At 48.6% G+C, this 13,626-nt stretch overlaps 1 protein-coding gene across 1 annotated transcript in view; it reads left to right on the forward strand.

Moving 5' to 3' along the window:
* The window catches only part of LOC121579686 (eukaryotic initiation factor 4A-I), a 63,480-nt gene that overhangs the window by 23,202 nt on the left and 26,652 nt on the right, over positions 1-13,626 (forward strand). The window contains exon 6 of the mRNA XM_041894487.2: positions 10,707-10,816. Coding sequence (XP_041750421.1) covers positions 10,707-10,816 — 110 coding nt within the window. The remainder of the gene's footprint in view (positions 1-10,706; positions 10,817-13,626) is intronic.

Genomic DNA, 13,626 nt, shown 5'->3' on the forward strand with positions numbered 1-13,626 from the left:
TTATACCTTCTTTTCCTTTGTTATATTCAAATCATGGCCACGGCTCTATTGTAATTGACAGTCCGCTATTACATTTATGTAACTGTCCTTTCTGATTAGGCTATAGTTAATAAAACAAACACTTGCTATAGTTGACAAGCATACATTCAGTTCATATCCATATTTAATTCAATATTCCAAATTACAACCCTATTCATAGTAGTTTAAACTATCAAATCATTAGGCAACGCAAAAACTGACTACCTCAATCATCCCTCTATTCCTGTTGAATTAATGAGTCTTTCAATTTGAAACAAGCAAGCTGCTAAATCGTCCAGTCTAACATCGCAAAATCAAACACTGACTGTTCTATCAATCTAATCAACCCATAACCATAGTCGAACTACAATCAGAAAACCTAGATTTTAGTCAGTAATGCAGAACCTATGCTTTATTGAAATTACAAGTAAATCCTCCTTTATTGTCAAACGAGTTTTCACACTGCCCTTTCCCACCTGGACAAGAGGAACACCTACGTGAGAATGCTATTCATTGACTACAGCTCAGCATTCAACACCATAGTGCCCTCTAAGCTCATCACTAAGCTAAGGATCCTGGGACTAAACACCTCCCTCTGCAACTGGATCCTGGACTTCCTGACGGGCCGCCCCAGGTGGTAAGGGTAGGTAACAACACATCTGCCACACTGATCCTCAACACGGGGGCCCCTCAGGGGTGCGTGCTCAGTCCCCCTCCTGTACTCTCTGTTCACCCATGACTGCATGGCCAGGCACGACTCCAACACCATCATTAAGTTTGCCGACTGACACAACAGTGGTAGGCCTGATCACCGACAACGATGAGACAGCCTATAGGGAGGAGGTCAGAGATCTGGCCGTGTGGTGCCAGGACAACAACCTCTCCCTCAACGTGACCAAGACAAAGGAGATGATTGTGGACTACAGGAAAAAAAAGAGGACTGAGCACGCCCCCATTCTCATCGACGGGCTGTAGTGGAACAGGTTGAGAGCTTCAAGTTCCTTGGTGTCCACATCACCAACGAACTATCATGGTCCAAGCACACCAAGACAGTCGTGAAGAGGGCACGACAAAGCCTATTCCCCTCAGGAGACTAAAAAGATTTGGCATGGGTCCTCAGATCCTCAAAAAAATTCTACAGCTGCACCATCGAGAGCATCCTGACTGGTTGCATCACCGCCTGGTATGGCAACTGCTTGGCCTCTGACCGCAAGGCACTACAGAGGGTAGTGCGTACGGCCCAGTACATCACTGGGGCAAAGCTCCCTGCCATCCAAGACCTCTATACCAGGCGGTGTCAGAGGAAGGCCCTCAAAATTGTCAAAGACTCCAGCCACCCTAGTCATAGACTGTTCTCTCTGCTACCGCACGGCAAGCGGTACCGGAGTGCCAAGTCTAGGTCCAAAAGACTTCCAACAGCTTCTACCCACAAGCCATAAGACTCCTGAACAGCTAATCATGGCTACCCGGACTATTTGCACTGCCCCCCCACCCCATCCTTTTACGCTGCTGCTACTCTGTTAAGTATTTATGCATAGTCACTTTAACTCTACCCACATGTACATATTACCCTCAACTACCTCAACTAGCCGGTGCCCCCGCACATTGACTCTGCACCGTTACCCCCCTGTATATATAGCCTCCCCTACTGTCACTTTATTTTACTTCTGCTCTTTGTTTTCTCAACACTTTTTTTTTTTTTTTTGTTGTTGTTTTATTCTTACTTTTTTGTTTAAAATAACGCACTGTTGGTTAAGGGCTGTAAGTAAGCATTTCACTGTAATGTCTGCACTTGTTGTATTCGGCGCATGTGACCAATAAAATTTGATTTGATTTGATTTGATTTGAGTTGCTAAGCCAGAACCCAGAAGCAGACCAGGACAAGGTAAGTTGAAACGAAGGTGAGTGTTTATTACAAATTCAAGAGTGATGCTGAATAATCCAGGGAACAGAGCGGGCGGCGTTGATTAGTTGTTGGGGTGCAGTGGTTGATCCCATCCTGGTCGGCAGCCGCCCGACCACCAGGCAGAGGTTGGATGAAGGTTCCGGACGGGTGACTGCAGATGGAACAAAAACGGGGTAAGTAAGCAACAAACCAACAAGGTGCAAAAACAACAAAACTAACGCTAGGCTCTAAGACTGATACTCTGGTAAACCTACTGTTCATGGCTAACGATCCGGCAGGGGAATGGATGTTAGCCAGAGCCTAAGAAGCGGTGATGATCAGGACCAGGTGTGCAGATTGCTGATGGGATGCAGGTGCGGAAATCAAGAGAGCTCCCCGGAGCGTTCCCGAACCCTCGGGGAAACTGGAGATCACGAACAGAAAAAACTAGTCACCAGACAGGACCCGACTCAGACTGCCGGGATCGTTACAGTACCCCCCCCTCTGTCAACGCCACCGGGCGGACTCCCCGGAGCGCCAGGATGGAGGCGGTAGAAGTCACTGATGAGGTCAGCATCTAGGACCTGTCGCCGCGGAATCCAACTCCTCTCTTCAGGACCATACCCCTCCCAGTCCACGAGATACTGAAAACCCCGGCCCCGCCGTCTGGAATCCATGATGCGAACGCACCGTGTAGGCAGGACCACCTCCGATCATCCGAGGAGGAGGAGGAGGAGGCGGAGGAGGCAACAGAGGACTGAGGAAAACAGGCTTGAGGCAGGAGACATGAAAGGTGGGATGGACTCTGAGCGTCCTCGGGAGTTTGAGTCGAACTGCCACCGGATTGATCACCTTCTCCACCACAAACGGACCAATGAACTTCGGTAACAACTTCCTAGACTCAGTCCGTAACGGAAGATCCCGTGTGGCCAACCAGACCCTATCTCCGGTGGAATAGGTGGGAGCGGGGATCCGGCGACGATTCGCCTGGAGCTGATACCGGTCGAAACTCTAAGGAGTGCCTTTCTGGCCCGATGCCAGGTCCGGTGGCAACGGCGAATATGGGCCTGAACAGAAGGCACTGAGAGCTCCTTCTCCTGAGAAGGGAACAGGGGAGGTTGGTAGCCATACAGGCACTGGAAGGGAGACATCCCAGTGGCAGATGTAGGGAGAGTATTGTGGGCATACTCAACCCAAGGCAACTGAGAGACCCAGGAGGTGGGGTTGGAAGAGACCAGGCAGCGTAGCGTGGATTCCATCTTCTGGTTGGCTCTCTCCGCCTGACCATTGGATTGGGGGTGAAAACCAGATGTGAGACTGACTGTAGCTCCAATGGCCAAACAGAAGGACTTCCAGACAGCAGAGGTAAACTGAGGGCCACGGTCGGAAACTTGATATCACTGGGCAAACCGTGGACCCTGAAAACCTCCCCTAACCAGGATCTCGGACGTCTCCGAGGCAGAGGGAAGCTTGGCAATTGGCACAAAGTGGGCGAACTTGCTGAATCTGTCCACGATAGTCAGAACGACCGTGTTCCCCTCAGAAGCGGGCAACCCAGTGACGAAGTCCAGGGCCAGATGCGACCATGGTCGCGGGGAATAGGAAGGGGGTGAAGTAGTCCAGAGCTGGGCCGATTGGTACTCTTATTCTGCGCACACACTGGACAGGCAGCAACAAAACCCCGAGTATCCTCGGCCATGGCAGGCCACCAAAAACGTCTGCGAAGAAACGCCATTGTCCGAGCCACGCCAGGGTGACAAGCCATCTTGCTGGCGTGGGACCATTTGAGGACAGCAGGACGAACCGACTCAGGCACAAACAACCGACCGGGTGGACCGTTACGGGACCGGGCTGAGTCCGAAGGGCCGCCAGCACCTCCTCCTCAATCTTCCACATAACTGCTCCCACGACGCAGTTCCGGGGGAGAATTGTCTCGGTCTTGGACCCACTCTCCTCCGTCTTGGAGAACATCCGGGACAAGGCGTCCGCCTTGCCGTTCTTAGATCCAGGTCGGAACGTCAGGGAAAACTTGAATCGTCCGAAAAACAACGCCCACCTGGCCTGACGGGAGTTGAGACGTTTAGCCGATTGCACGTAAGCAAGATTCTTGTGGTCAGTCCAGACAATAAACGGTTGCTCCGCCCCCTCCAACCAGTGGCGCCACTCCTCCAAGGCAAGTTTCACCGCGAGAAGCTCCCGGTTACCCACATCGTAATTCCTCTCCGCAGGCGAAAGGCGACGAGAGTAGTAGGCGCAGGGATGGAGTTTACTGTCCGTGGAGCATCGCTGCGACAGGATGGCGCCAACTCCCACATCAGACGCGTCCACTTCAACGACGAACTGACGGGCCGTGTCCGGTTGAGAGAGAATCGGTGCGTTGGTGAATCGCCTCTTCAAATCCAGAAACGCTCGATCCGCCTCCGGATTCCACTTGAAGGTCCTGATACTGGAAGTCAAGGCAGTTAACGGAGCGGCCACACGGCTGTAATCCCGGATGAATCTGCGGTAGAAATTCGCAAACCCCAAAAATCTCTGGAGCTGCAATCTCGTACCGGGCTGGGCCCATTCCAGAACCGCTCTAACCTTCTCCTGGTCCATCCTAATCTCTCCCCTGGAGATGATGTACCCGAGAAAGGATGTCGTGTGGGCGTGAAACTCGCACTTCTCGGCCTTCACGAACAGGCGATTCTCCAACAATCGCTGCAGAACCTGCCGGACATGCTGGACGTGGTCGGAAGGTTCCTTCGAGAAGATCAGAATGTCATCCAGGTAAACAAACACAAAGAGACCGATCATATCTCTCAGGACGTCGTTCACCATACTCTGGAATACCGCTGGAGCATTGGTCAGTCCAAACGGCATCACCTGATACTCGAAGTGACCCATCGGTGTATTGAAACCCGTCAACCACTCGTCCCCCTCTCTCGATCCGGACCATGTGATACGCATTGCGTAGGTCTAGCTTGGTGAACACCGTAGCACCCTGTAAGGAGTCGAAGGCAGAACTCATCAAGGGCAGGGGATACTTGTTCTTGACCGTGATGTCATTCAACCCCCGATAATCAATACACGGTCGAAGAGAGCCATCCTTCTTACCCACAAAGAAGAATCCTGCCCCCAGGGGTGATGACGAGGGGACGAACGAGACCAGCAGCTAGGGACTCCTTGATGTAGGTCTCCAAAGCCTCACGTTCAGGTCGGGAGATACTGTATAACCTTCCCTTGGGGTAGACAGCTCCAGGGAACAGGTTGATGGCACAATCATATGGTCGGTGGGGAGGGAGTGACAGAGCCTTCTGCTTACTGAACACTTCCCCCAAATCGTGATATGTCTCGGGAACCAGGGACAAATCTGGGGGGTTTAGCCTCAATCACCTGACTGGGAACCGAATGGGGGCAGGCAGTCTTGAGACAGTTAGCATGACAATCAAGGCTCCAACTCGTTACCTTGCCCGTCACCCAATCGAACGTGGGATTGTGTTCCTTCAGCCAGGGGTATCCAAGGACCAGAGGAACATGGGAAGACGGCAGAATGAAGAATGAAATCATCTCAGAATGATTCCCCGACAACCGCATCTTAACCGGTTCAGTCCTCATCGTGATACGTGCCAGACTACTGCCGTTCAGAGTGGTAGCTTCAATGGCTTCCGGCAATTGCTCCTTGGAAAGCCCCAGCTGTTCCACCAACTCGGCATCTAGAAAGCTTCCATCGGCACCTGAATCGATAAAAGCGTTAATCGCTAAGCTCTGATTCCTGTTCATAAGGGTAGCCGGGAAACGGGGTCTGACAGAGGTATTGAGAGGTCGAAACTGGCTCGCTAAAAGTCCTCCCAACTTTAGCGAGCCGCGCAGTTTGACGACCCGACTGGAACCTGAGAAGCTGATCGGTTGGACGGAACCCATTGCTTCTCCCTCCTTCGCTCTCGGACTCGATTATCCACCCGAATAGACAAGGCTACCAAGCTGTCCAGGTCACTAGGCTCCGGATAGGAGATCAACTCATCCTTGAGCTGCTCCGACAGACCCTGGTAAAAGGCCGCTTGCAGAGCCTCCTCATTCCACCCACTCTCCACAGCCAACGTCTTGAACTCGATCACGAAGTCGGCCACGCTGCGAGTTCCTTGGCGAAGCGAAAACAGGCGCCTAGCTGCGTCCCTCCCTCGGACGGAATGGTCGAAGAGCTTCCTCATCTCGGCCGTGAACCCCTGGTATGAAGCCATGCAGGGATCCTGTCGTTCCCAAACGGCTGAAGCCCACTCCAGCGCTCGACCACGCAGCAACTCAATCACAAAGGCTATCCTAGCCTTGTCTGTGGCATAAGAGTAGGGCTGTAGATCGAACACTAATCCACACTGCATAAGGAAGGAACGGCATCTTCCCAGCTCCCCCCTCATATTTATCCGGCGTCGGAACCTTGGGCTCACGGAAGGACACAGCTTCAGAAGCGGCAGGCGAGATGGGTGAAACCGGTAGTGGATCCTCCACCGGACACTTGCGTTGGTTCTGGACCTCCGTCAGACCGGTAGAAAGGTTCCGAACTGACAACGCGATCTCCTGTAGTACCGTGCTATGATGGCCCAACATCTTCTCCTGCTGGGTAATGGCATGGCGAACAGAGTCCAGGTCCGCTGGGTTCATTACTGGCCGGATCGTTCTGTCACGAGTTGCTAAGCCAGAACCCAGAAGCAGACCAGGACAAGGTAAGTTGAAACGAAGGTGAGTGTTTATTACAAATTCAAGAGTGATGCTGAATAATCCAGGGAACAGAGCGGGCGGCGTTGATTAGTTGTTGGGGGTGCAGTGGTTGATCCCATCCTGGGTCGGCAGCCGCCGACCACCAGGCAGAGGTTGGATGAAGGTTCCGGATGGGTGACTGCAGATGGAACAAAACGGGGGTAAGTAAGCAACAAACCAACAAGGTGCAAAAACAACAAAACTAACGCTAGGCTCTAAGACTGATACTCTGGTAAACCTACTGTTCATGGCTAACGATCCGGCAGGGAATGGATGTTAGGCCAGAGCCTAAGAAGGGTGATGATCAGGACCAGGTGTGCAGATTGCTGATGGGATGCAGGTGCGGAAATCAAGAGAGCTCCCCGGAGCGTTCCCGAACCCTCGGGAAACTGGAGATCACGAACAGAAAAACTAGTCACCAGACAGGACCCGACTCAGACTGCCGGGATCGTTACATTTATTCCAATTATAATGGTCTGTAGTCTTAACATCTGGCACATAATGAAATTCCTTCACTTCCTCACCATAGCTCCTCAATGATAATTTGTTTAATGGAAACCCTAAATTGGCTTTGTACCATGTTATAAGTCTACGTCTATAAATTCCAGTCCTTATGGGCAGTTTATTCCTTAAGCCTTATCTCTATCACATGATCCATGAACGGCACCAACTCCGAAAACTTTTATTTATCGTTCCCCACCTCTTACGTACGTCTACGTTTTGGGGTTAACATATTGTATACTAATAATATTCCAATTATGACATTTATCACATCTCTAGTAATCGCTTAAACAAACATAAAATGCATCATATTCACATAATCCACATAGAATGTTAGAACTCCTAGGTACTCACATCAAACAAACCCTTCTTTGTTTAACGATTCTCAATCGACACAAATCTTCTTCTACAAACACCCTCCAGCGGAACCAAAAAACAGACTGTAGTTTCCAGAACACCGCCCTGCCTGTCATGGGATCCACCTTGCAAATACAGACTTTCCACAACTTTGTAAAACACCATTCCGCTCTTAATACCACTCCTTGATCTTCTATGACCTAAGCCTGTTATATATCGAAACTTATTATCCAAACTTACATTAAAACTAATTCCCATATTCACACAACTCTCAGATCACATTCACACAATACTATTTCCTAACACACTTAATCAATATTCGTATAATATTTTATTCTATCAAAGGGCCCAAATTTGGAACGTTAACCCTATCACATTTATTATTTTACTGTGGTCAATTTTACCATAATCCTACATCACTTCTAAATTTCCCAAATATAATGATACCCTAAAAGATTGGCCAAAATACAATGTCTAGACGTCACACAAACACACCGGTACCTGTGACCTGTTCCCCTAACAGGATTTCTCATACTCCTACTGGTAAAGACACACACACCTTCTGATCCCCTTCTGATCAGGACACACACACACACCTTCTGATCCCTTTCTGATCAGGACACACACACACCTTCTGATCCCTTTCTGATCAGGAGACACACACACCTTCTGATCCCCTTCTGATCAGGACACACACACACCTTCTGATCCCCTTCTAATCAGGACACACACACACCTTCTGATTCCCTTCTGATCAGGACACACACACACCTTCTGATCCCCTTCTAATCAGGACACACACACACCTTCTGATCCCTTTCTGATCAGGACACACTCACACACACCGGTAACGATGAGCAGCCTCTTGTGCCGAAATGAATCGAACAGAATGGCCAGCAAGACAAACAAATGAATCAGACGAATTGAACAAATACATCAGATGAACAACTGAGTGAATTCGACAGATTGAATGCACGAATTGAGTCAGACCAGTGGACAAAGATGAAAGAGTTGCTTTCGCAAACCCAAGCAGGTCCAACAAACCAGTCTTGGACAAAACGAGTCAGACAAAACAATCGAACCACACAAATTGATCAAGCTGACCAAATGAGCAAGCTGAATGAGACAGATGAAACATACAACTTAATCACAATTGAATGACTCACAGCCGCTCAAGCAAACCATTCACCCACACGAGATGAGCAGACCTACTCTATTTAACACTTTCTGTATATTTTGAAGCCCTTGTGGCTATTTCACAACCGTTCACCTACTCTGGATGACCGGCGCTACTTCCAATTTATGGTGTTACCTACTCAGGATGACCTACTTTTTTTTACCCGATTGGCCCTATGTATTGCATCCCCTGGGCTGTATCCGCATGATTTTTTATTTAGTTACTGCCCACCTACTCTGGACGAGCAAAACTACTTTTTAAACTTCTTGTCTACTAGCCTGCGTCTCTGCTAACCTGCTTGTCTACTAGCCTGCCGGTCTGCTAGCTTGCGTGTCTGCTAGCCTGCCCGTCTACTAGCCTTCGTGTCTGCTAGCCTGTGTGTCTGCTAGCCTGCTCGTCTGCTAGCCTGCTCAAACATCAATTGTCAACAACATTGCATGCATGCTTATTTATCATTCCAACAAAAACTTTTCCTAAATGTAGTCCTTAATACTGGAGAGATCCCTCTATTGTACCTTACCTTCAGATTCAGCTTGATCGAATCACACAATTTCTATGTTAAAAGTAAGAACGTCGCTTACCTCTATTAACAGTGGCCACTGTATTTTTGTGTGTGATCCGTCCAAACTTTCTCAGACGGTGTAGTAACCCCAATGGTCTATTTTTCCAGTCCCATCTGGGTCGCCAATATGATGTGGAAAATGATCACTATACTTATTAAAAATCTTCCAGAGTTTTTGTAGAATCAAGATAGACTTTATTACATAGAGCAACGAAAGCCGAGCTGGTCTGCAGAGCAACTCTCGTCTACCTCTCAGCTCTCCGTTTATATAGTCATATTCACATACATCTTAGCTTATAGCCCCTCCCTCTTGGGTTCCCCCACCACCATCCTCAGTTTCCCCCTCTCGACCGCTCCGCCCACTTCCTTAGTCTATGATAGCGGCTAAATTTGACTTTTATTCAGTTTAGAATCAATAGTAGTACCATCAATCAAGCCCTTGCCATGCACAAATAATCATGTTCAGTTTAAACTCTGTTCAACCCCGGCTCAACCTGACTTGACCTGAAGATTGATTGTTGGACATAACAGGTCCACACTCAATCTCTCAAACATACCCAAAACCCAACTCCTCTCTCCCCTCCCGTCATGCTGTAATTAGTCTAAACTCTGTTCAACTCTGGCTCCGCTCTCAGGACTTTGTTTGAGGAGATAGGCAAAAGGCAACAGTCTGGTTTCAGTCTCTGATAAGGTAGGACAGCCATGGATTAGGTAAGAGCAAGGAATTTGACCCGAGGTCAGATCCCCATTTCACACACACCCCCAGTGAAAGGAACCAATTAAGTTATTGCCTAGCAACAGAGAATTCTGACTATATCTTTGTCATGTCTGTGATTAACTTTGTTTATCCAATAGTTTACTGAAAAATCTTCATCAAACCGCGAATGAAAAGTGATCTATACTGTTCCAAACAGAATGGTTATTTTAAAAGCATGGGAACCGGTTCACCCTGTAGGTCTAAGGCCTTAGATTACAATATCTACACATCTGGCACATTTTACAGCCCAGTACTGGCGTAGAGCAGAACAACCGACACCTTCTTGTTTGTGATAGTCTCCCCTTTCGATATTGGTGACATATTAGTTTGTAGCTCCAACGGTTCGCTCTGGACAGTCAGTTTTGTGAGAAGACCTCTTCGAAATGAGGACGTCCGCAATAGAGTTCAGACAACTGCGGTAAAGCTTGTGGATATCATAGACCCAAACAACAGACACTGTCGTGTTCAATGGAATCTCCCCTTTCGATATTGGTGACATATTAGTTTGTAGCTCACATGGTTCAGGTTTTACAGTTTGTGGCGATTTTCTTGTCCGGATCCTCTCATGTAGGAAAAGGCTGCTTTGACAAGCCCCATATTATGGAATGGGTGCAAACCTTACATCGGTATGTTTATTACATTTTTTGTTTACTGAACAGAGTATTGAGATTGGACTATTTTGTGTTCTGAACTAAGTGCTCATCTTCCCCCACAGCTGCTAAGTACATCAAGATGTTTGTCCTGGACGAAGCTGATGAGATGTTGAGCCGGGGTTTCAAGGACCAGATCTATGAGATTTTCCAGAAGCTTTGCACCAGCACACAGGTAAGAGGACCACACACACACACATACACACACACACACACACACACACACACACACACACACACAGGTAAGGGGACAGACTGTCAAACAGTCCATTAGGATGCTATGATGACAAGATTGCGCCAACAGACACGGTCACCCTGTTTCTAGCTCCTAGACAACTTTGCAGTATTTCTTTTGGTGTTATTTCTTACATTATTTGCTCAGAATAAGATTGAATCGTACTACTCCGGCTCTGACGCTCGTCGGATGTGGCAGGGCTTGAAAACTATTACAGACTACAAAGGGAAGCACAGCCGCGAGCTGCCCAGTGACACAAGACTTCCAGACGAGCTAAACCACTTCTATGCTCGCTTCGAGGCAAGCAACACTGAAGCATGCATGAGAGCACCAGCTGTTCCGGATGACTATGTGATCACGCTCTCCATAGCCGATGTGAGTAAGACTTTTAAGCAGGTCAACATTCACAAGGCCTTAGGGCCAGACGGATTACCAGGACGTGTACTCCGAGCATGTGCTGACCAACTTGCAAGTGTCTTCACTGACATTTTCAACATGTCCCTGACTGAGTCTGTAATACCAACATGTTTCAAGCAGACCACCATAGTCCCCGTGCCCAAGGACTCTAAGATAACCTGCCTAAATGACTACCGACCCGTAGCACTAACGTCTGTAGCCATGAAGTGCTTTGAAAGGCTGGTCATGACTCACATCAACACCATTATCCCAGAAACCCTAGACCCACTCCAATTTGCATACCGCCCCAACAGATCCACAGATGATGCAATCTCTATTGCACTCCACACTGCCCTTTCCCACCTGGACAAGAGGAACACCTACGTGAGAATGCTATTCATTGACTACAGCTCAGCATTCAACACCATAGTGCCCTCAAACCTCATCACTAAGCTAAGGATCCTGGGACTAAACACCTCCCTCTGCAACTGGATCCTGGACTTCCTGACGGGCCGCCCCCAGGTGGTAAGGGTAGGTAACAACACATCTGCCACACTGATCCTCAACACGGGGACCCCTCAGGGGTGCGTGCGCAGTCCCCTCCTGTACTCCCTGTTCACCTATGACTGCATGGCCAGGCACGACTCCAACACCATCATTAAGTTTGCCGACGACACAACAGTGGTAGGCCTGATCACCGACAACGATGAGACAGCCTATAGGGAGGAGGTCAGAGACCTGGCCGTGTGGTGCCAGGATAACAACCTCTCCCTCAACGTGACCAAGACAAAGGAGATGATTGTGGACTACAGGAAGAAAAAAAAAGGGGGACTGAGCACGCCCCCATTCTCATCGACGGGGCTGTAGTGGAACAGGTTGAGAGCTTCAAGTTCCTTGGTGTCCACATCACCAACAAACTATCATGGTCCAAACACACCAAGACAGTTGTGAAGAGGGCACAACAAAGCCTATTCCCCCTCAAGAGACTGAAAAGATTTGGCATGGGTCCTCAGATCCTCAAAAAATGATACAGCTGCACCATCGAGAGCATCCTGACTGGTTGCATCACCGCCTGGTATGGCAACTGCTTGGCCTCTGACCGCAAGGCACTACAGAGGGTAGTGCATATGGCCCAGTACATCACTGGGGCCAAGCTTCCTGCCATCCAGGACCCAGAGGAAGGCCCTCAAAATTGTAAAAGACTCCAGCCACCCTAGTCATAGACTGTTCTCTCTGCTACCGCACGGCAAGCGGTACCGGAGTGCCAAGTCTATGTCCAAAAGACTTCTCAACTGCTTCTACCCCCAAGTCATAAGACTCCTGAACAGCTAATCATGGCTATCCAGACTATTTGCACTGCCCCCCCCCCCACCCCATCTTTTTACGCTGCTGCTACTCTGTTAATTATTTATGCATAGTCACTTTAACTCTACCCACATGTACATATTACTTCAACTACCTCAACTAGCCGGTGCCCCCGCACATTGACTCTGCACCGGTACCCCCCTGTATATATAGCCTCCCTACTGTTATTTTATTTTACTTCTGCTCTTTTTTTCTCAACACTTTTTTGTTGTTTTATTCTACTTTTGTATTAAAAATAAATGCACTGTTGGTTAAGGGCTGTAAGTAAGCATTTCACTGTAATGTCTGCACCTGTTGTATTCGGCACATGTGGCCAATAAAATTTGATTTGAATGTTTGTAGTATTATTTCCTACAGCCGAAAATAACTTTTGGACATTAGATCGGTGGCCACTCACCAGAAATTTGACTTCCCTGACCTGGATCCTTCCCGAGGCAGCCCCATTCATCCTGGGTGCTACACCAAAACGTTGACGTTGGAGGAGAGGGAGAAGTGGGGTTCTAGTCAGGCTCAGGTGGCGAGCAAACCATCCACCGCTTCAGAGTATTACTCGCTAACGTTAAGTCCCTGGACAGTAGTAAAGTAGACGAGCTCAGGGCGAGAATCTCCATTCAGAGAGACATAATGGACTCTAACATACTCTGTTTTACAGAATCATGGCTCTCTCTGGATATATTGTCTCCATACAGCCAGTGGGGTTCTCTGTTCATCGCGCGGACAGGAAGAAATAACTATTTGGGTGGAGGGGAATGTCTTATAATTAACAACTCATGGAGTGATTGTGGTAACGTACACAAACTCAAGGCCTTTTCTTCTCCTGATCTGGAATACCTCACCATCAAATGCCAACCACATTACCTCCAGAAAGAATTTTCTTCGGTTGTCACTGCCGTGTATATTCCCCCACAAGCTGACACCGCGATGACTCTCAAGGAACTACACTGGACTTTGTGCAAACTGTAAACCGCATATCCTGAGGCCGCATTTAT

This window comes from Coregonus clupeaformis, chromosome 13 (assembly GCF_020615455.1).
Source record: "Coregonus clupeaformis isolate EN_2021a chromosome 13, ASM2061545v1, whole genome shotgun sequence".
NCBI classification, from domain to species: Eukaryota; Metazoa; Chordata; class Actinopteri; order Salmoniformes; family Salmonidae; genus Coregonus; species Coregonus clupeaformis.